Here is a 24,637-nt window from a genome sequence, read left to right as displayed (position 1 = left end):
TGATAATAACAGCCATTAGAATTATTGGTGCTGTGTCCTGTATTATATCACCAGTGTCCAGGAATGCATTTTTGATTATAGAAATAGACTGGAGGTGGGGGGAGTGGATGGAAGAATACTGTCGTTTTGAAGATGCTTTTTTTACTTACAAAAAATAAAACAGTTTTCCAATATTAAAAAGTTAATAAAGTAAGCCAAGTAAAACTTTTCCCTGTAGTTCTGAATTACCATTAGTATTTGCATTTAAAAAATAGCATCTGATGTCCTTGACAAAATTGCAGACTGTAATAAAAAAAAATCTTACATAATTTTGATCATGGTTGAAACATCAGGCAGAATGTTGCACACAAATCTTAGACTCTAAGGCCTCTTCTAAATCTCAAGCATGAAAGATATTAAGATATTTAAGTGTTGAAGTTCAAGAAATTAAGATTAATAGGTTACAGTGTGAATATATTTTGATTGAGGTTCTCATTAGGGTTCATTGCCTCAATGAACGAATAGTTTAATCAAAGCCTTAGTCATGTACATTAAAGACACCAATTTGACTGGGTTTTTGTTGTAAGCATAGTCAGAAACAGGTTCCTCAATGTCCATTCTACTCTCTCATCAGCCCTTCATAGATACACTAAATTCTAAGCACATTGGTGTCGTAGTCATTCCCTCTTTAACAGGAGCTTGTGTCTTTTCAGGCACCTGTAATACCCTCCTCTTCTGGAATCTTTTGCTCTTCCATCTCTGCCTGTCAAAATCCTAGTCCAACTCTAGCAAATCTTCCCAAATGCCAACCCAGCAAGACCTAAACACTAAAAACAATCTTTCTCTTCACTGAAATCCCAGAAAACTTTGTATCTCTTTTACTTTCTACAGTCTGTTTCTTAGGATTTTTTTCTATATACTTACTGTCTTTGCTTGATTATAATCACTGATATATATATATATCAGTGATTATAGGCTGAAATTGTTCCTTCTCTCTCTTTCCTGTTGGATTTGCCCACACAGTACCTCTTCCACCCATTCTTTCTCCCACTGTTATCCTAATTCAGCCTCCAATTACCTCAGCCTACATTATTTCCATGGCTTTTTCCTTTTATGCTTTTCAGATCTTTACCTACATCCCTATTCATTTCCTACAGTCCCCTTGTTGTTTTTAGCACAGTCTGATTATATTGCCCTTTAGTCAGTAATCTTCATTGGAGTCTCAAGTTCTCCTTAATGACAAGCCAAAGTCTTTATCTTGGCTTCTAGTACACAGTATGTGGCTTACCTACATTCCAGCATCCATGAGTTAGTGTTCTTCATCACAGACTTGAGCCAATGATCCACTTACGCTTCCTGAATGTTCTTGGCTGTTTCCTCTGTGCTATCAAACTGACTTGGTCTGTCTCATTCTTCTGAGATGACCTCTTGGTACTCTGGCTCTCAGAACTCCAATAGCACTTTCTCTGCTGCATCTCCTTAGATCTTGTATGTTAGCATTCATTAGTAAATCTGTATAAAAGTATAACTTTTCCTGATTCATCTTTGGACACAGCTAAGCTCCAGCTCTCTCTCCGCCAAACAAGATTTAGCATGCAATCATCACTGTAGAAGGTGCTCAACAAAATGTTTGTTGAATTAATGCTACAATTAATTATTATGTAGATATCTCTGAGTTTTTTTCATCCTTTAAACAAAAAACTGGGGAATGAGCCAAGAATAGAGATTAAGTAAAACTATTTAAAGAGAATATACTCTTTCAAATGTAGTTATGTGCAAGCATTTCTTTTAAATGTCTTAATAATGCTAAATTTACTAAAAGATTGATTTCTACTTTGAAGAAAGTGAGCTAGAATAGCTATAATCTGTTAAACTTAGGAAAAATGTTAATATGCATTGCTTTACAAAATTAAGAAAACTGCTCTGAATATCCAGGTCAGAGAGAGAGAGAGAAGGAGAGATGTAAACTTGATCACTTAACTTTTCTTCACCACTCAAAAATTTTATACTATATGTCATTTTCTCAGTAGAGTGGAGTTTGCATAACTTGCGTCACAAACTATGAGATTTGAAAAAGTGGGCTAAGACATACGTTAAGTGAAAATTCAGCATGTCCAATAACTGTCTTCATGTCTTCAGACACATAATTTAATCTTTTTCTACCTTCTCCATATTAAATAAAAAATGAAGAAATAGTAGTATAGTCTTCTCATTACTCACAGAATTCTTGTTCAATTAAGCTGCAGAAACACTAAATTAATACAGTTCAAATCATTTATTCCTAGGGAAAATACAGAATTAGTCTTCTGTGCAATCTGGTCATAATATTTTTCTTCAAGGAATATATGACCTTGTTTTATTATTATTTCTGTTAAAGGACATCTTATTTTATGTACTAATTTCATTGAAATCACAACCAACATACTATAACTCATGCTTGAATAAAGTTTATCTAATACACATATTTATCTATAAGACATAGTACAGCCTTATTGAGATTAAGAATACCATATAGTCCTTTTGCAGTACGTTGGGACCATATTAAATAGAGAAATTACAACAAAGTGCACACATATAAAAAAAACTCTGCACATTAAATAGAGCATAGAAAGACTATGTTTTACATCTATGAAACAAAAAGATATGCCAAATTCAGTCTCAGCTGGGGTCATATATAATGGGATGAGTTAATTTTTTTGCCCCTCTGAGCATGTCCATGAATGACTGTGAAAGTGCTGTGGGTGTTAATTTGAGGTTACAAATAACTTTTAGCAAGTAGTTAAATTTGCAAATACATAACCAATGAATAATGAAGGTAGATGTTAACTATTTTTCGGAGTTGTGAGGCTTATAAATAGTACATTGTGTCTTGGTCTTTTAGCTAAGATCAAGTGTAGAAATAGTACAGGTTAAATGTATAATAATCTATACATGACATTTGTGAATTATCTGGCACATAGTAGTTACTCCATAATGTCTTAGTAGCTAGGATTGTAATTCTTATTAGGAAAGTAAAATATGGACTTTACTTCCAATCTGCATACAGTGTTTCTGAAGGGAAAAAGTAACTTCTAGATGAGGTTAGGTTAGACTATGGTAATGAGCAAGGAGATATATATATATATATTCTGTCTCACTTCTGGGAATACTAGAAATACGGAGGTCTGAAGTGCAGCAGTGAAAGGAATTCATGGGATACTAAGAGCTTGAGACAGAATCTGTAGAAACAAACTAGACACAGAAATAATAATTGAAATGCACAAAGATGTAGAGATGATATGAGCATAGCACATTCAAGAGATAAAGGTTTGCAGAGAGTGGGTGAATGCTAGAGAAATGCAGATCATGAAGACAGGAGAGTTGAAGCTAAAAGAATTTGAACTTGATTCCCTAGAAACAAGATTACTGAGTGTAGGTCATATTTTTGGAAAGATTGTGTGGCAGATTAGACTGCGGATTAGTGAGTAAAGAAGATTGGGAGGGTGGGGTGTGAAGAAACCTATGGAAGAAACCTATAGAGCTAAGAAAGAAGAAAGTGTGTTTAAAGCAATGTATCAGAAAAGAAGGAGGTGGATCTCTCAGATTAGAATAGAAGGTGGGTTCTTGAGACAGTGTATTTGGAGAAGAAAACATTGGAAAGAATATGTAATGGAGGTATCTACAGAGACTCTGGATGTGCTATGCCCCTCAGAATCACATAATGCTAGGATTTATCTCAGATATCTTATTGTAAGGCATAGAGCTTATATCAATATATAAATTAAAAACTAAAATTTTACAGAGTAATATTTACCATGTTCAGTACACTATGGTATAGTCTATACATTTCTATTTTTTTAAGAAAATGTTATCATGACCATATAACTGTCACCACTCAACATATGAGAACCACTTATTTATCTAATATAGTCCCTCATCCTGGGAAATTTATTGTCCAGTAGTAGAGATTAAGTAGGAAGTTCAAACCTCAGTTCCAAAGTTCTTTCTTAAATACAGAGTATATCCTAAATAAAATTTTTAGAGTTAGATGATCAAGGAATTAAGTTAAAAATAGTTATTGATTTCAAATAAGACAAGTCTCTTCTAAGATACATTCGATCTTTCATTTGTTGACCATCAATAGCATTAGGTCTCCCACTCAAGACCTTTGAGTAATATTTCTCCTATGGTTTAAGTCCACACACTCACCTTTTGCATAAAAGAGTGGGTTGATAAATGTGGAGGCAATTAGCAAGACAATATAATGCCATCACGTAATGGTGAGCTTCATCTGTTGGAACAGTCTAATTTTCTTGACTAAATTGTATCTAGTAAGGGTTTTTCAGTTTGGAATTATGGTACAACTCTGGATTTCAAAACATTGATGCCTTGAGATCCTCTGTTCACAAAACACTTAGCAAATAGTAAGATTAATAATTTCTTCCCATATAATAGAGGGGAAGGGAAGACAGTAGAATGTGATGATAAAGAGTGCCTGCACTGCAGGCAAAATCCTGAGCTTCAGGTGTGGTGCTACCACTTGTCAGCTATATATGACACTAGACAAGTTACACCACCACTGTGAGTGACAGTGGTGACAGAAAATTGAGTGAATTTTCTATTATGTGAGATAATGGTACCTACCTCATAGGATTAAAGTGAGGGTTAAGTTATCTGTGTAGAATTTACATGGCACATCAAATAAACTTAAAGCAATGTGGACACTCATTATCTAAGAAAGTGAGATTGTGATGAAGCAAAAATCGGAATTATCTCATACCGCTGCGACCTGCTGCCAATGAAGATGTGTATTTTAGTATCTCTCCCACCAAAAAAAGAAATTAAGATGTTGGTTGCAATACCACTGCTGTTTTTGTTTTGGTTTGGGTTCGTTTGTTTTTGGTAATTTTTCTTTCTTCCTTTCTTACTTGTTATGGAAAAGCAGAAGAGCAGGGAATGTGTCAAAGAAAATAGGCATCAGAAAAGAAGCATTCGTCCTTAAGGCTGACACTACAATTTTAAACTTAGAGAGCAAGTAGATGAAAAGAGAGGAATGGCTTGAATCAATACCTGGATTCCAGCTTCCATGAGAAGCAAGTCTTACACAGGGCCTGAATTCTCAGCTGACAGTTACTCCAGTTCATAAACAGCTACTGTTTTCAATGTGTAAACCTGAGAGGATTCTTCTGTTTCTCTGTAGTAGTCTTGTATGACCCACAACTTATTTTAGGCACCGTTTAAAGCTTGCCCTTATTATAAATAAATATATATATATATATAAATTAAAAATTCAACACCAAATAACTTACTTAAATGGGTGCAGCACTATGAAATAAATCTTGCTTCAAAAAGTAGTATGTGTTACTCTTACTTTGAGCAAAATTTCAAAGATGGCTCCCAGCTGTCCCTTGAGAGAGCACAAATCATGTGTAGCAACAGGTGGGAAGAAACAAGGAAGCAAAGGAGTTGAGTGAATTTGTGTGGAGCAGCCTATCAATTAGCAAATGTCATGTAACATAAGTGATTTCAGTTCAGTTTAAAAAATACACTGTGCCTCCCTGGTGGCACAGTGGGTTGAGTGCAGCCCTGTGGAGCTGTCCGCAGCCTCTGCAGTGCAGATTCAGTCCTGGCCGGCATACCCACATGGCGCAGCAGACCTCTCCTGTCGCGCCTGCTGCTCCCCTCAGCAGTGTCTTTCGGTCCTTCTGCCTGTTCTGCTCCCCGTTCTGTCTCTGGTGAATCCTCTCACTCCCCCGCACCTCTGGCCGGTACTCCAGGTTCTTTAGGAAAAAAAAAAATAAAATAAAAAATAAACAATACTGAATTACAATATCCCCTGTTATTTCCCTCAGAATCAAGAAAAAATGGAGAATTACAATAGGAAAATGTACAGGTAGTTTTCTTTGTGATTCATTTATCAAAGTTCTTTCTTCTAAAAAAATAATTGGGGAATGTATTAGTTTGCTAGGGTTGCCATAATGAATACCACAGACTGGGTGGCTTAGACAGTAGAAATTGATTTTCTCACAATTCTGGAGGGTAGATGTCCAAGATCAAAGGGTGGGAAGGTTTGGTGTCCCCTGAGGCCTGTCTCCTTGATCCACATATGGCCACCTTCTTGCTGTGTCCTCACACGGCCTCTTTCTTTGCGTGTGCACATCCCTGGTGTCTCTGTGAGTCCTAATATCTTCTTTTTTTTTTTTTTAATAGAGGCATGTTTTATTTATTTTTGTTTGTTTGTTTGTTTGTTTGTTTGTTTGTTTGTTTTTGTTTATACATGCACTGGGTACAGTCAGAAGCGCAGGAGGGTGAGAGAATTCACCAGAGCCAGAGCGGGGAGCAGAGTAGGCAGAAGGACCGAAGTACACTGCTGAAGGGAGTAGCAGGCGGCAGGAGAGGTCTGTGCACCATGTGGGACCCTCCTCCGGTGGCCGGGGAGCAGCCGGGGATCGAACCGGCGCCACAGGGGCCGCGGGCAGCTTCGCAACCCAGCGCTCAACCGCTGTGCCACCGGGGAGGCCCCTAATATCTTCTTCATACAAAAACACGAGTCAGATTTGATTAAGACCCAGCCTAATGGGTTTTTTAGATTTAATTATCTCTTCAAAAGCCCTATCTCCAAATACATAGACATGCAAATTTTGGGCAGACACAATTTAGCCCCTAGTAGGGAATCTTGAAGGGATGGGATAATTTCCCTTTAGTAAAGAGACAGGTGGCTGGCCTCTTCCCTTGGGACAGGACCAGCTATCACCATTGCACCTGCTGCTACGGTGGGTATGCCTGGGTTGCTCCTTGCACTTGCTGGCCCTTTTATGTATCTGCCAGGCCAGCTCAACCTGAGCAATCTTTCCTTATTCCTTATTTACGCAGCATCCTCTTGACTAGATTTGAGCATTTTAACACACTGAGTTAACCTTTTGTATAACTTTGGCTCCTCTACTGGGCTATCTCTAGTATCTTATTCAGCATATTGATCATGTTATTAACCTCGCCTTTTATCTTTATCAGAGGACCCCCAAAATAGCACCAATCTCAAATCCCAAAACCCTGAATATTGGATACTTCATCATTCTACTCTGTCTCCCCCTCTCCTGTACCTTCGAGGAGCTGCACTGCTATCTCTTGCAGGAGCCCTTGATAAGCCTGCACTGCCTGGGGAGATTGGTGACACTATGTGACAAATTGTCTATCCAGGCTATTGAGAAAATCCACAGGTCACACTGTCTTACAGCAGGGCAGGACAATGAGATTAGTGTGAAAGACATCCACTGATTCCTGGAACAATGTTCTCATGTCCTTTTCAAAATGAGTCAGACTTTCTGTGAGATTTGTGACTAAAAGAAGAAAAAAAAACAACAAAGGTGTCCTTAAAGACTCTGACATTTTTTCCTCTAAATGAGTGAACATTAGGGAAATTTGTTTCAATTATCTGTTCTCACAGTCCTTCACCTGGCAGATGTTGTAGTGAGGCTCAGACAGCCCAGCAGTGCTGGCAGGGGTCCTTTGACCACAGCTTTATAGGCACAGCATTCAGCCTGTGATTGTCCCACTGCTGACCTGATACCACAATGTTTTTTCCCCCTGCTTCATCCCTTGATTTTCCTTGGATCTCATGTTTAAGATTCTCCCTATGTCCTTGTCCCTAAACCTGCCGGGGGCATCCTGGATTGCAATCTCTTTGCCTTCCTGCATCCTTGGTGGTTTCTAGTTGCCCATGATCAGCTGATGTGCTGCTTGCATAGATACTCTAAATAGACAATCTAATGCATAATATTGTGACTCTGTGTGCCCATCAAGTATGAGTTATTTTGTCTACTCACCTGTTACAAATATATATGTACATATATGTATAGTTATAATCTTGAGGGATTATTTCACCTTTAGCATATACAGTAGAACAAACCCAAGATATTTTGGATAATATCATTACACTTACTCAATTTCATTTCCATATGATGACTTAACTAGGAGACAATGAAATAGACTCTTAGTTCACAGGGCGCTGTATCTGGTGTCTGTGTCTTAGTCTATAATCTCTGTATTTGTTTATGTCGGAAATGCAGATGTTGGCAAAATGCATTGAGGCTGAAAAGTAATACAAAAAAGTACCCTGAAAAAAATACACAAGACCCATATTTTGAATCCTTTTTGGATTTTTACCTACTTAAATACTTAGTCTGTCTCTTTGGGATGAATTTCCCTGGTGGAGAGTCTTCTTTCTGAATTTATTGTCTTCTGTCATCTCTCATCTGCTGTCTTACTCTTCTTCCTATATAGTCTGTCACCAATTTTTTAACCTTGACTTCATCCCATTTAATTCTATGCCCTGTGATCTTATTTTTTCCCCCTAAAGTTTCTCTTTTCACTAGAACTAATGATTCACAAATGTATATCTTTTGCACTTTATATTTGTAGTTATAATACTTCCTGGGCCTCTTAATCTATGATAGTTCCCCATACCCGAATAAAACTAAACTTATATCTTCTTTCTCAACACTGCTCTTTCTTCTGTGCTGTCCATCATGGTTCTGTATATCACCATCCTAAGTTACCTGCGCTAAGAACAAAATAAAATACCTGATGCTATGCTTTCCCGCTATGTAGTTTGTCGCCATGTCATGGCCTTTCCCTGAACCAAAGTACCACCAGGTCTGGCCTCAAGGAATGAGACAGATTACCTTCTGGCTTCCCTTTATTCACCCTTACTCTCCTGCACTGTTTTTCTCTCAGCAGACAAGTTAGACTTTTATTTTTAATGAAATATGTAAAACCATTGGGGAATCAAGGCCTCACTGTATCTGATCCTTGCCCATCTTTTTCATACTCTTAATATTGAACCCCACCCCCACCACCTCCGCCATTTCCTTCAGCTCCCTATTCAGTACCACTCAAGCGATACTGATTTTCTTTGTGTTTGTTAGACTTGTCCAGACTGCTTCTTCTACCCAGGGATTTTGTACTCTCTTGTCCCAATTTTTTTATTAACTTTCTTTCTCAAGTTCCCCACAGCTTTCTCCTTCTCATCACTTTGTCCTTAGCCTAATGTTCACCTGCTTACCCTGCCAAAAATAAAGCAGTCTTATAGTCACTCTATCTCCATCACTTATTTTACTGTTGTGTCACCATCTGTAATCAACCCATTCTTTAACTTAGTTTATTGTCTCTCTTTAGTTACTGAATATAAACTGTGAGCATAAGAACCCTCATGTGTCCTGCTCACTGTTGTATCCCCAGCATAGAATAGTGCTAGGTATACAATGTCCAATAAATACTTCTCAATAAGGAGACACGTTTTAGCTTCTCAAGTATTATCCAGGTATTTCCTTACCTTTCCATTCCCACATCTGCTGCTCTCCATTAGGCCTTGATAATTACACTCTGGGAATATTAATAAGGCTTCATAGTGATGGTCCTTTTTCTTGTCAAAGTCTCCTTTACCTTGCTGCCTGAGTAATATTTTTAAAAAGATTTATTTATTTATACATACAAGAACTGGGGGACATGCCAGAGGTGTAGGGGTGAGAAGACCTACCAGAGACAGAGTAGGGAACAGAACAGGCAGACTGACTGAAATATAACTGCTGAGGGGAGCAGTGGGTGAGTCAGGAGAGGTCTGCTGCGCCATTCAGGTAGCTCCCTGGCTGGGGATCAAACTCATGCCGCAGTGGCTGCGGATTGCTTCATAGGTTGTGTCTTAACCCCTTGTACCACCAGGGAGGCCCTGGGTAATATTTTTGAGCCCTCCTTATGTCATTCTTCGGCTGAGAAAAACAGCACTTTCACCATCAAATGCACTCTACTTGGGCAGGGTTGTGGTAGTAGGGAGGATTAATTGTGTTTACAAAGAATGAGCTATTTTTATGGAAGAGGAGGCCTTTGTTAGTTCTGGGTCTAAGCCTGAAGATCAGGGTTGATAATCATAACTTCTCTCTACTAACTAGGCCTGCATCTTCTCAAAAGTATGTATCTGTTCTTAGGATGGTCTTGAGACTTCAGAATGGCCTTGAAATAGGAAGTGTTTGTCGCAATGTTTACTCAATATAACCAATTCTCTTACCTGTAAAAATAAGTGTGAAGGCTCCTTCCCTGGATATAATGAGAATCCTGGCAGTATTGGGTATATCACAGAGAAGGGCACTGAGTTAGGAGGTGGCAAAGGAGGTGGAAGCAATTTATAGTTTGTTTTTTATTCCCTCAAACTTAACCCATTACCTTATATATAGCAAGTGTACCATCAATTCATTTGAATTATTTAAGTTTTTGCATTTCCCTGTGCATTTCAGGGCACAAGAATGAACAAAAGTAGAAATAATTCCTGTTATAGGCCGGTAGAGGAAAAAGTCCTAAATTGATCACATAGGCATAAATCAAAACTAAAAATTGTTACATACTTCAAAAGAAGACTACATTATGCAGCACAATTTAGCATGTCTGTCACCGTATATGTGGGTCTATATAATTGACTGGCTGGCCTGGTTTACTATCTTCTTTTTTAGGTAAGGGTGAAGGAGCAATTATTCCTCCTTGGATAAATACATGGCAGTTTTGCTCATTTGCTCATGCAGCATGTGGAGGTGGAGTCAGAGAATGTCATGTGAATTCAGCCTGTCTTTGTGGGAAAGCTGATTTTTCAATACAAAGGCCTCTTATGGTAGATTCCACCTCTTCCTTCACATTGTATTTTCCTGATTGATTGCATCTATAAACTGGCATTTTTCTTTTACATGGATTTTTTTTCTTTTGTCAAGCATGAATGACAAAAATTGGTAAATGAAAAATAAAAGTATTTACTGATTAAAATCAGGTACAAAAGTGAAAATATGCCAACCCAATGCATTTAGATGGTGGTGGTGATTAGGTTAGTTTCAATGAGAAGGAGAAGGAAATTAAGAATGGCAAACAGAGCAATTGAAGAAACGGAACAGCATTACATAGGTCCAAAAGCTAAGCAGAAATGAGTTTGGGATGCATGAGGAAGTGTGATGACTCTGGACCATAGGGGGTATAGGGAAAGACAGCTTATGGTAGAGTTGGAGAGATGGGAAGAAACTACACTGGATATGACTTTGCAGCCACAACTGAGACCTGGATTGGAGAACCAGTACTCTGTCCTCTGCTGTGTCTTTATCTGAATGACTCACCCCTGCTTCCTTGTTTAATCTTTAAGGCTTTCTTATGCCATATCCCCCAACCCCATATTTCTAGTCAGGGCCACCACAATTCCCTCAAACTATCAGCTCTACCATATTATTAACTTTTTTTTTCCTTCTGAGTTTTCTTTGCCTTTCAGCATCCAAGTATTTTCTTGTGCCGTGACTCGGATGTCTCAAATCACTAGCCTACTTTACTAGTCTCTTTTTGTAAGAAATTCAGCAAAAAAGCTAAAATGCCAAGACATTTCTCAGTATATTTAGAGAAAATCATATATAATCCATGAAAAATCTGTCAAATGGAAGTCAGTCAGAACAAAGAATTTACCACTTTTCATTAAACAGAGTTTCCTTTCTGTCTCACACCTCCAAATACCTGCACTTTGAATGTGGTAGAAGCAAATATGTTTCTGTTTATAGCATAACATTTACTGCCCTGATTTTTAAAATACCCCCTGCAAGGAAAAAGCCAAAAGGCATGCCTCTTTTGACCTTTATGTTCCACAACTGTTTGGTACAGTCCTCTTTACATAGTAGGTATCTAATAATAATGACACTGAAGGCCCCTCCAGCAGAGTATATTCTTAGGAATAAAGAGATTTCTGCTGAACAAATTATAGGTCCTGAAGTTAATGGTGACTCAGTTCTGTGCTGTACGTATTTCCCAAAGAAGAGACTATAAAAGAGGAAAGGAGAGTGTTCCTGGTTATAAAAGTCTGTATCAACATTATAGGTGCATATTTGCCATAATATGGCTGTAAATACTTATGCAACCAGCCATAAAAATGATACAAAGGGAATAAAATCATAAAACCGCTATATATTGAGCACTTACCAAGTGTCAGATACTATGCTAAAAATTAGCTATCAGGTTCATGACAGTGCTGCTAGGCGAGTAGTATCATTCATATCTTAAAGTTTAGAGAGTAAGGTTTAGGTGGGTACCATTAGTGCAGAACCACACAGTTACAATATTTCACTTCTTCCCTCATGTGTCATTCTTCCTCAACTGAGGTACCCATGACCACCACCACAGACCATTGTGTTCTTCCTGCCCATTTTAACCCCTTCTCCTCCCCTGCTGTATGCCTCAGACCTATGCTTTGCCTGCAAGTTTTGTCTTTTTCCTGATGCTTTGTTTGGTTTCCCTGTATTTCCCCTATAAATGAGGCTGTCCAATATTTTTCTTTTTCCTTCTGACTTATTTCATTTAGCATAATACCTTCTAGCTCTACCCATGTTGCCGTAAATGGCATGAGTTTGTCTTTTTTGATTGCTGAGTACTATTCCATTGTGAATATATACCATATCTTCTCAATCCATTTATCTATTTTCAAATAGACTTTAAAATAAAAACTGTAATAAGGTACAAAGAAGGGCATTGCATAATGATAAAAGAATTGATTGACTTAGAGGTTATAACATTTGGAAGTTTTTATGTACCTGACATAGAAACAAATAATGCAAATGTTAACATATGTAAAGGGAAAAATAAATAGCAATCCAATAATATTCATTGACTTTAATACCCAATATATCAATGAATAGATCATCTTGACAGAAAATCAAATAGGAAATATCAGCCTTAAACGACATAATATACCAGATAGTTTGAGCAGATGCAGAACATTCCATTCTAAACAGAATACAGATTTCGCAAGTACACAAGGGAAAAATCTCCAGGATAGATCACATGTTAATTCACAAAACAAGTCTTAATAAATTTAAGAAGAATGAAGGATAAATAAAAAAAATCCTGAGATAAAATTGTTTATAACATAACAAATAGCAGGGAATTCAATAAATTCTTTCTGTATATGTGTATGTGTGTGCGCACGCATGTGGGTATAAGCAGCCTTACTTTGCATTTTAAAAGAACTAGAAAAAGAGGGACAAAGTTCAAAATTAGAAGAAAGACAGGGCCTCCCCGGTGGCGCAGTGGTTGAGCGCTGGGTTGTGAAGCTGCGCGCAGCCTCTGCAGCGCCCGTTCGATCCCCGGCTGCTCCCTGGCCACCGGAGGAGGGTCCCACATGGCGCGCAGACCTCTCCTGCCGCCTGCTGCTCCCCTCAGCAGTGTACCTCGGTCCTTCTGCCTGCTCTGCTCCCCGCTCTGGCTCTGGTGATTTCTCTCACCCTCCCGCGCTTCTGACTGTACCCAGTGCTTGTATAAATAAATAAATTAATAAAATAAATAAATAAATAAATAAATAAATAAATAAATAAATGAAATAAAACACAGACAAAACAAAGATCAGAATGGAAGTAAATGCAGTGGAGACTAAAAAGGTCATTGAAAATGATTGGCAATCTAAAAACAGATTCTTTGCAAAGAAAAAAAAATAGCTACACCCTTACTATATTCACTGGAATAAAGAGAGAGAACCCAAATAAAATAAAGAATGAAAGAGGAGGTGTTATAATTGATACCACGGAAATAAAGAGGTTCATAAAAGACCATTATAAACAATTATATGCCAACAAATTGGACAGTCTAGAAGAAATGGATAAATTCCTGATAACATGCAGCCTTCCAAGAATGAGTCATGAAAAAATATTTAAAAAACACATTATTGGTGTGGAGATTGACTCAGTAATCAGAACTTCTCAACAAAGAAAAGCCCAGCACCAGATGGTTTCACTGTGAATTCTATTAAACATTCAAAAAAGAGTTAATAACAAACTTTGTCAAACTCTTCCAAAAAACAGAAGAGGTGGGAACACTTCCAAACTCACTTGATGAGGCTGGCATTACCTAGCACCAAAAACAGAAAAAGATACCACAGGAAAAGAAAGTTACCAACCTATTTCAATGATGAAGAGAGAATCAAAAATTTTCGATAAAGTATTAGTAAATCAAATTCAACAATACTTTAAGAGGACCATGATATCATGATCAAGATAGATTTATTATGAAATAATTCAATATCTGAAAATCTGTCATGATACACTATGTTAGCAAAGTATCATTTTTTGATCAAAGCACAGTTGATCATTTCCAAATCCAATCAACAAGGAAATAGAATGGGAAACATTATCTACAACATTTCCATGCTGATTTTGTAAAATCTGATTTATTGGCCTTGGAAAGTGGTACAATATATTTCCATTACTCTGTTTGCTAGATTGAATTATATTTTAATAATTTTGTTAGCACACAATTGAGAAGTACCCAGGAACCACAACACTTATGTGCTGTATCGTAGAGTAATGCAGTCTGCCACATAAAGGCAAAGGTAAACTCTTAGAATGAAAGAACTTTAATATAAATAATGTACATAGAGAGGAAAGAGAATAGAGGCAAACGTTTTCCAATAAAACACCCAAAATTAACTATCCGCTCCTGGGAAAATGCCCAGACAAAATGGGTTGATTCACAGTGCAGTTACCAAGGCCCATGTCTAAGACACCTTCTAGCTGGGAACCACAGGAAGGGGTCAAAAAGGGACCAGGCAAATCTGGAACAAAGGAGCAAAATCAAAGAACAAGATAATAGCTGCCACTGTCAGCCTCTCCACATGTCTCTCTCCCACACGTGTTCTTCAGGTCTCCTACCCTGCAATTCCAGGATGCAAGTCGGGCTGCAGGAGCAAGCTGCCTTCTAGATTACAATTTCACCTGGCAGCTCAGCTCCGCCTCTCATTCCCAGTAGCTCCCCTGCTTAGGATGTCCATGGCATGCTGGGACTTGTAATCCAAGGCAGCTACATGTAAATGGGGGTGTGGAAGGGTGGCAGGAAAAGTGATGCATGTTCACTTTGCTGTGATGCTCCTTCCCCTTTCATAGAGGTGCCTCTAGAAATTTGTGTTTTAAGTTATGCTGCTTGTTGATTTAAAAAAAAAACTGAGCTCTGAATTTATCATTTCAATCAAGGAATTATGTGTGCTTACTGGCCTTTTTATGCAATGCAGAGTCTGACCCACTGTCAGTAAAAACATGCTTTATGAAATGTTTTCTCAGAAATGGAGATGCATTTGCACAAATTGCTTCTCATTGTATTGTTGTCTCTTGTTAGCAGCAGCATGCATTTTGTATGAAAGTTGCCATGAGTTAGGCTGCAGACCAAGGTCATGGACCTCAGCACAGCTAACTGGCATGTATAGGGATGAAAGCTGAAACTTTTGCCTCATTAGCACCATGTCCCCTACTGAGTTAACCAGCCACAGGCAATTGAAGCACTCCGAAGGTTAATTCTTTCTGCCCATAGGTAGAGTTACAGCTCAATGGACTAAGCCCTTAAAATGTTATCACTCCAACCAGGAAATTTTGAGTGGAAAAAATGGCTGGTAGTTCAAAAAGGTTAAATGAATTGAAAATTGGTCTAAAACAGGCCTGCAATTTTTTCAAGTGTTCCATAAAATATTCTGTAACTTTTATAGAGGTTATGACTCAAAACATGTTTCAACCATGTGATTGCCAGGAACGATTAAAATAAATAGCACAAATAGGGCAATTAAATATAGATACTAACAGCTTTAAACCACAAGAGAAGAGGAAATGAAAGCAGCTTTGTTTTTCGTGGAAAAACACATAGGTGAAATTATTTGGAATTAGAATAAAGACCTGTTTTGAAAAACTAGATAGGGAAGAAGACTGATGAGGCTAAAAATTATGATTCCCTCCCCCCCCCCCGTCAACGGTGTCCTGTCATAAGCTAGTTTATCAGTATGAAGAAGTGCCCTTGATACACTGTATACAGACCAGTAAAAAGACATGGATTCTGGGGACACAACCAGGGACTACCATCTCCAGAGCTTTGGACAAAGGCTTCCCTTTACACTTCTTAGGTCTCCTGTGACCCCACTCCCAGGTCACTGCTCATCCTCAGCAGGCACCCAGGTTTTCCTCTCCTGGCTTCTATGTCTTGAGACAGCATAGTGTGAGAGGATTCGGATTCTCTCTGGTAAAAATCCCTCAGGTGGAGACATGAGCATGAGCACACTAAACCCATGTAAGCTCCAGTCTCTGCCAATGAGTATGTGGGAAATAGAAGAAGTAAATGAATGCCAAAATTGCACCTATCTGCATCAAAACAAAACCAAAAACTCATTTTGAGTAGTTTTAGACTAAGGTAAATCCAACAGGTCTTCAACAGTTGCTTAGGGAAAGGGAAATGGCAAGGATTTGGAACTTCAATAGAAACACGTTATTATGTCTATGCACACCCCAGTGTTGACTTGTTGACTAATGACAGAGAAATATATAATAATGATTTGAAAATGACTAGATTTACTAAGCACTTACATGCTTTATGCCACATAATTGGAAAAGGTGATGCAATCTTTGCTGTAAGTACTTAAAAAAAATTTTGAAGTAAAATTGCTAGGATGGACAGAGCCAGATCCAACTGAGGAATCCTATTACACCTTTGCCCACTGTCATGCTCTCCTAGATATGTATTGTTAGCAATAATAACTCACAATTAACTGGATAACTTGTAATAAGGCAAACACAGGAATCTATTGCAAAAGGGAAAAAACTTATTGTAAGGAATAATTATGCAATGGTATGACAGAATAGAATGTAGAGATTACAAAGGAACAAATCTTTGTAAGTGAAAATAAATATTTTATCTATTCTAATTTCTTTTGAGGTGTACATTGAGAATTCATGGTAGAAATCCTGAAATTATGATGCTGAGAAAGGGTCCTCAGAGATCTTCTAGAATAATATGATAGAGTCATAAAACAATATTGCAAAATGTTTATGATCTTACCACATAATTAGTTCAAATGCATATTAATAAAAAGTATGTTCTTCCATGTAACATTATACATTTTATCTAATTGAATTTGCAGAACTTCTTTCAAATAGTTAGCAACCTTCTGGATGAAGAAAACAAGGAAAAGTGGGAAGATGCGCAACAGGTAAGGATGAAGTGACTGCAAAATTTGAAATAAACTTTGAAATAAGGGTTCAAAATATGTAAAGAAATGAATGGTGTACTATTCCAAAAACATAAAAGTAATTTTTAAAAGTCATAATAAATGATATATTTATTATAAAGAAAGCAAATTATATCTTTATCATATCAATCTATAGAATGAGTGATCTTTATAGTAATGCATAATAATTATATGCTTTACCAATCAGTTGTTTTCCTGTGTCACTACATATTATGGGGAAAGCAGAAAATCTAAATGCATATATTGCAAACAGAACTGCAGGGTATTAAGTAGTAAAATAACTGGCATTCCTATGATCCAGATTACATATATAGATGAGCATTTTTATTTAAAGTCAAAAGTTGTATAAAAAAAGTTCTAAAAAATGTGTATTTTGATTTTTCACTTCTTGTTATGCATGATCAGTGTAGCAAGTGCCTTATTAGATGTATTGTTTTAAAAGTATTGCTATATTAAAAAACATATGGTTAGTGATATTTTTCTAAATTACAGAAAAAATGAGTTAGAGGTTAAGAAAGAGAGTAAGTATTTTTTTTAGAATTATGTGCATATTTACCTGAATGTTAAACTGTAAGTTTTCTACTTGACCCTTGTTAAAAATTTCAAGAGAATAAAGCGGTCTTGAAAATAAGAATGGCTGTTTACTGAGGTTCAGGTGAAACATTTATCCCTTTTTTTTTTCCTTTCTAATCATATTCTGGACCTTCAGGAAGAAAGCATGCCCTTTATTTCTATTATGCTGGGAACTCTAAAAATAGTCCAGTGTGGGTCCACCTCATTATCAGGGACAAATTTTGTGCTTCTGGCCATAGCAAGAAAAAAATTCTCTCCTTCATTAAAGACCCTGAATCTATCTTTTTATACCAGCTTGATTTATATATTTGTCCTTGACTTTTCTCTAGAGGAGAACCTCATTCACTCACTATGAGTCTTTCCTTAGAGTACAGCTGCAAAGGCAAAGCACTTCTTTCCAGAATGCTGGAGACTATTAATTACAGATATATTTAGACCAAATGTATAATACCCTGTTTAAAACAAGATTGCAATTCATCAGATGGCATTATTTACCTTGTGGTCCCAACTGAAACAAATAATGAATGGTGGTAGAACTTCTCATCAATGAAAATCCTGCTCAGTAGTCCACCTGCTCAGTAGTTTTGAGTTGTCTATATTATCTTTTGAATAGTTTTTCAATAGTAATGATGTTTATTACATTTATAAGAAAAAACTACAGCCATTTTTTAGCTTTTGCTATTAAGTGTTGTCATAATGCAACCATATTGTAAACAAGTCTTCAGGTTTGTGGCACAAAGAAGTGACCACAAAAATAAAAGCTGTTTAGTGTATCTACCAGAGATCATCTCTCCTGGGTTCCCTTACCTTATTTTAGAGGAATAGCTGCAACAAAGTACAGTATAAATTAACATAGCTCTAGGCACATTTGGAAAATTAGCTGAGTGATGTGGTAATATTGACATCAGAGATTTTTGATAACTGAATTTAAGCTTTAAACAATAGTCATTTCAGAACTTGTTAGCTACGCATCAGCCAGTTATGAAGGATCAACATATGTTTAGTTTAATCATATGATTAAAACTATACTAAACTGAAAAAAAAAAGGACCATATTTACATGGCACTATTTTATACACCATCATTTTGATTGGAATTGATAGATCCATTTCAGTTAAAACAGGCATTTCTGTCATGATATTCTGTGGTGTCTTTCCTTGTTATACTGAAAATCCATATGCTGTCCATACAGCAGGAGTGTAGAAACTACAGCTAGTAAACCAAATCTAACCTGACACCAGCTTTGTAAGGCAAGTTTTGGAATATAACCATACCCATTCTTTTACATATCAGCCAAAATATACTGCTTTGGTACATTAAGGGCAAAGATGTGTTGTTCCAGCAGAGACCTCTTTACCCACAAACCTTAAAATATTGGTTGTGAGGCCTTTTGCAGAAAAATATTTGCAACCCCTGCTCTGTAACATTTTTTTACTACTTTAAATACAACAGTCATCATCATCTTCTCTGGTCAACCTAGTAAACATCTCCATAAAGGCAGAATAGAAGGAAAAGTTTTATTATTAAATAAGCATGAAAAAAATGGGAAACATATTATAGGCAACTGCTAAGAGGTTGCAAGGACAGAAAGAAATATTATCTTTTTAAGAGGTGGCATGCAGTGCGTATGTGTATAAAACAGTAACTAATCCTCAAATAAGAGGACTTGATAACACCATATGTCACTTGTAGTGAGTGCATCCTAAATTCACTAGGTAATTGTTGTGACCATCTTGCTACTTAATTGGCTTTATTCAAAGAAAAAATAAGTTTCTTTGATCTTAATAACAAGGTAATTTGGCAGCTTAGAGTGAGAAGCCCACTGAAGTTCAGCTCTTACCCACAAAAACTGCGACAGAAACACTGTGTTCTTAATGATTACATTTCAAACAGAGACATTCCTGGGTTTTTAAGCTGGTAAGAGGTGATTAATTTTATAAATATTTACATACTTTTCAAAGAGGCAGCAAAAGTGTTAACCATTACTGCTATTCCAAAGTAAATCTCTAAGAAAAGAGACGGGAAGGTTGTTTATTTTCATCAGGGAGAATTAAGCTTCTTATTTTTAATTTGTATTTCCCCTTCAACACATAAACTCTTATACATCTATACCTATATAAAAACAGCAGGGAAAAAATATGGTAGTAGCAGGAAGTTTTGAGCTGAGGGAAATTTCAGACACGTTGGAATGGGGATGATGAACTTTCAGAATTCATATTTCATGACTGGAAATCTAGGTAAGAAACAGCATTTCTCCTCAACCCTTTCTGAATTAAAAATGTCACAGCTATCTATGCCATCCATTCTATATGTAACATCCACCATTCATGTTCAGATATATGGGAGTAAGTCTGGTACACACAGCCACAAGCTCCTGTAAGATCTGGTCACTGTGCCACTACCTGCCTGGCCCCACCCAACATGTCTTCCTCTTACTCCTTTCACCTTCCAGCTCTTACTGTTAGCTTTTCTGTTCATCAGCATGCCTGTATCCCTTCTGTACTTGCCTTTGCAAGTACAGTGCCACTAAAACTCTCTAAACCACTTAATTTTTTCATGGCTAGAAGCTTCAGTGGTGCTGAATGGCTAAAGGAAATGAAACTAACTTCAAAAAGACTTCCTGCTTTAATATGGTTCTGTATTGCAGGCTGACTTTATAAGCATTGTGTGTACACATGCTGAAGTTCACTTGAACTTTTCAATGACTTTCATGTTCCACATAGTGAGAGGTTTTGCCAGAATTATGTCATTCACCTGGTATGTGAGGTGCCATGATTTTGCATTTGGTTTCTATACATGCACATGTGATTACCTACATTAGAACTATTACAGTGACCCTAAAATGTTCATGCATTATTATCCATACAGTGGTTCATATTATCATCAGAAATAAATGTCTCTTTCAAGATATCCAGTTATTATTCAGTAGACCTAATAGTTTGTAAATAGCATTATGGTGGCAATAACTGCTTTTTTTCCCCAGTATTTGTCATATACTAAAAAATGTTAAAACGCCCAAAACATTTCAGTGTTTGTTCTACGTTATCTTTAAGTGAGGGGAATAACTTATTAAAAGTAAAGGCATGCTATTTCTAAATAGACAATCTGTTAGATATTTTGAGTTTCCTTAGATTTATGAAGGATTAATCACTGCATCATATCACTTCCAAAGTTCTTGCTGTGTGACACCTGGTGTCATTCGCAACTACTAGTTTAAAAAAATACAGCTGTTGCTTGTTGTAGAAATTTCTCCAAATAAACTGAGTTTATTTATGGCATCATTATGAAGGTTTTTAGAAGTTTCAGTTATATGACATTATTTAGACTTTTTATTCCATTTGATTTTTATTTTTGTAGATTTATCCAGGCTCCATAGAGTTAATGCAGGTGATTGAAGATTTTATACACATTGTTGGAATGGGGATGATGGACTTTCAGAATTCATACTTAATGACTGGAAATGTAGGTAAGAAATAGGATTTTTCCCAAAATCTTACTGAAATTTAAAAAAAGTGCAAGTATCTGCGTCATGTATTTCTAAGTTATAATATCCATTGTTCATATTTTTAATTATATGTGAATAATGTATTATGGATGCTTGGTATCTGATTTTTTTCAACACACACATGTTCATGCATCTTCATGCATATGTATGAATCCATATTGGCCAACTTATGCTTATCTGCAAAGGAAAATATGTGATTCTTTTTCCATTTGTCAAATGTTCAGTGCTAGTGTACTTTAAAAAGTGAGTCTTCTTAATTCTCCATATTCTAGTGTACTTTAAAAGTGACTCTTCTTCATCCTCCATATGTTGTTTCTGAGGATGTCCAGTTACTTTCTTGCTAGGTGTCCCAGGGAAGTTGAATCTGGGTGTGTTGTGGAACACTTCAAAATACTTTTAAGCTGCTGCTGCTGCATTTTTCCTGAGTAACTTCCAGGACACAGTGACTCTATCAGGTGTCCCTGCAGTGAATTCTATAACGCTACAGTGCATAAAGTGAAAACGTATTTCTTCCATAAGATGCTCTTAATTTTGTTTTGAATATAGAAGATTTAGAAGAGAAGCAAAACCTACACATTTTTTTACACTGCCACAAAAATAATTATATTAACCTAATAGCATACTTCTCTTTGTAGTTAAAAATGACAAGAATGAAGAAATATTTTTCTTACCTGTTATATGCATTGAATTGATATAGGTTTGCTATTTTCTCAGTTCTTTAAAACTAGCTCTCATGATGTTACTGTGATTTCAAAGGATTTTCTTTCATGTAGTCTTCCCATAAAGACTCTAAACTAAATCAATATGTTTTAAATAATTATATTCTACCTCATACTCTTACTAATGAGATGTTTATGCTTTACTTTCTGGATGAGGAAGAAAACTATTTTGGTGGTGGAAGTGGGGGTGAACTAAAGAATTCAACAAGAACAGAACTTTTTTTTTATTAAATCTTTTACATTTGTTTTCTTCTGAATATCTTTTAGTCCACAGAGACTAATTTGATTTGAAGATATGTTCCACCAGCATGACCTCAAATTGTGATGGGTAATAGCTGACAGCCATTAATACTCTTCAGTTGAGGAAAGCCTATCTAATAGAATCCTCAAAGGTGTGGAAATATTCCCATGCTCATTTACCATTGTCATGCAGCCTACAACCTTACCAGTTAGATTTAGGTCTTCACCCACTTTCTAAGCAAGTTGGAGGGCTCAGACTTTTCCACAGGGTGGGTCGGTGTTTAACCACTTGTGATAGTTCAGGAATGAGTTACTTCTTGCCAGGTGATGAGGGAAAAAAAGGGGGGGGGACTAAAAGTAATATCTTTGTTGAAGGATGAATTCACAAATCAGAAAATAATCCAGATTAAATATCCATTAAAATATCCAAAGTGGCTGGGCAAAGAGAGGAAAGATAAAATCTGTATGAAAAGAGCTAACATATGTGCTAGCAGTTTTGGTGCACAGGGAAGGAAGACCCTGGAAAGATTCTGGGGCTACTGGTCAATCATTATGGAGCCAACCTCCTAGGGGTTTTATGACTTATTTGGTGGGGAGGGAGCCATGAAAGCTGCTATACCACATTGAGCAGTTCACAAGTAATTTACTAGAAAAACTGAAGGAGGAACAAAGAGTTTTTTATTTTTATAAATGTTAACATTTAATTCTAAACAGCATTGCTAATTGAAAGCATTGTCAGATCAATATGTGACATTTCTTAAGATGTGTCTGGGAAAAATAAAAAAAAACAAAAGTCTTTCTCACAGTCCAAGAAATTTAAATTGTGTTTTGAAGTAGACTGAATAACAGCATATCAAATTCTCTATAGAACTAGTATTATTTGTGGTGAAAATTTATTCCTCTTTAATTTTCTTTTCACTTACCCAAATGGTATATTTTAAAATTTAGCATATTATTTTTTGTATAAGATTATGTTCCAGTCTTCCTAAGTCCATTATTAGCTGATATCAATCTCTTTGTACTATATGACACACACATGCCCACACATGATGTAACTGATAGAGAATAGGTAGCTAAGAAAGTTGCTTATTCCATCTGGTTATTTCCTAAAGTATGTTGGATTAAGACTACTTGAAAACATTCAAAAGATCATGTCTTTTAGAGAAATTACATTTTTAATAATGAGTTATTGAAGAAAAGAGAGTTGAATAGTCAAAAATTAATATAAAGATAATAGAAGTTTAGAAGAAATCTTTGGAATCTCACCAATAACCTGTTATTTTTTTTCCAACTTTAACTATAGTTTCTGAATTCCTGTTTTCTGGTTCATGGTTACATAGAATAACTCGGAAAAAGAGACAATGCTGTTAGAAATATATATCACAAACAGAGTAGATGAAATGCTGAAACAATAAAGAAAAAGAAGTACTGAAAAAATACAGCAGACTATGAAGTTCATACTGTGGGAATAAACAGCTCCTCACCTTTGAGAAATTAGTTCTAAGACTTAGGGCAATAATTTGTGTCTGAAATCATGGCCAAGATAAAAGTTTCTGTAAGTGTATTAAGGTGACAGGAAAATGAGTGACTATCTTAGATTTTCTTCAAAAATATTTCAAATGAAAAGGTTTGAATCGTCTTTTATCTGAAAAATGCCCCTACCTGTGTCTGCTTTTGATAAAGGAAATGCTCTTATGTGCTAAAAATCTATGAATATTTTGATATATATGCATATATGCCCGTTTCTGGAGGGAGCATGTCCATAAATTTCATCAATTTCTCAAAGAACAGAAGATCTCAAAAAATTTAAAACAAGACTTGGAAAAAAAAAGATCTATGAACAAATATGTTCAACAAGTCAATGTATTTATAAAATGAACTGAACTCATATATAATATTATTTTTACCCACAAATGATATGACATTCAAAATAGATACATAAAGATTATTACAGAAGAACATTTGCAAAAGACTAAATAATCCATTAAACAGTTTACTTAATTACTAAATGAATGAATATGAAAAAGTGATAAACTGCAGAGTGATTTCAATGTTCTATTTGCCTCAGTTTACTGTAAGATTTTATTCTAAATGTTCTAAATTTACTGTATAGAAAATGCTTTTCTTTTTAGTGAAAAATGTATATTTTAAAATTTATATTTAAAGAAAATTTATTATTATCCACTAGGTCAAGGAGACCTGTCTTAACAGTATTTAATGAGTATTTTTCTTTAACCAAAATATCCTTTGAAGTGCTATATTCTGCTTTCTATAATTTCTCTCCAAACATTCTCTCTTTAACCCTTGCTGACCATCATTTCTTTCATCACTATGCTGAAATTCTTCTTGCAAAAACCTCTAGAAACTCCCAATGCCAAATTAATCATCATATTTCAATCACCATGTACTCTGTACCTTGTTAGCCACTCTCTTTCTTGAAATTATCTCTTCTTTATACATTTTTATATTTATTATAGTGTATAATAGAATTAAGGGGTAAATAGTATACACAATACTTGGAAACATTTAGACTTTTCAGGAACAGTAACATAAAACAAAAAAAGATGAAGCACTGAAAAGGAAAAAA

General features: G+C 36.1%; 1 protein-coding gene across 1 annotated transcript in view; it reads left to right on the top strand.

Annotated features, from left to right (window-relative positions):
- ADGRB3 (adhesion G protein-coupled receptor B3) overlaps positions 1-24,637 on the top strand; it is a gene marked incomplete at its 3' end in the record, with an annotated part of 671,719 nt that overhangs the window by 320,946 nt on the left and 326,136 nt on the right. The window contains exons 10-11 of the mRNA XM_084227971.1: positions 16,907-16,975; positions 20,944-21,052. Of these exons, the coding sequence (XP_084084097.1) occupies positions 16,907-16,975; positions 20,944-21,052 (178 nt within the window). The remainder of the gene's footprint in view (positions 1-16,906; positions 16,976-20,943; positions 21,053-24,637) is intronic.

This window comes from Talpa europaea (genome assembly GCF_964194135.1).
Source record: "Talpa europaea genome assembly, chromosome: 2".
Taxonomy (NCBI): Eukaryota; Metazoa; Chordata; class Mammalia; order Eulipotyphla; family Talpidae; genus Talpa; species Talpa europaea.
This window is presented reverse-complemented; position numbering and strand designations above follow the sequence as displayed.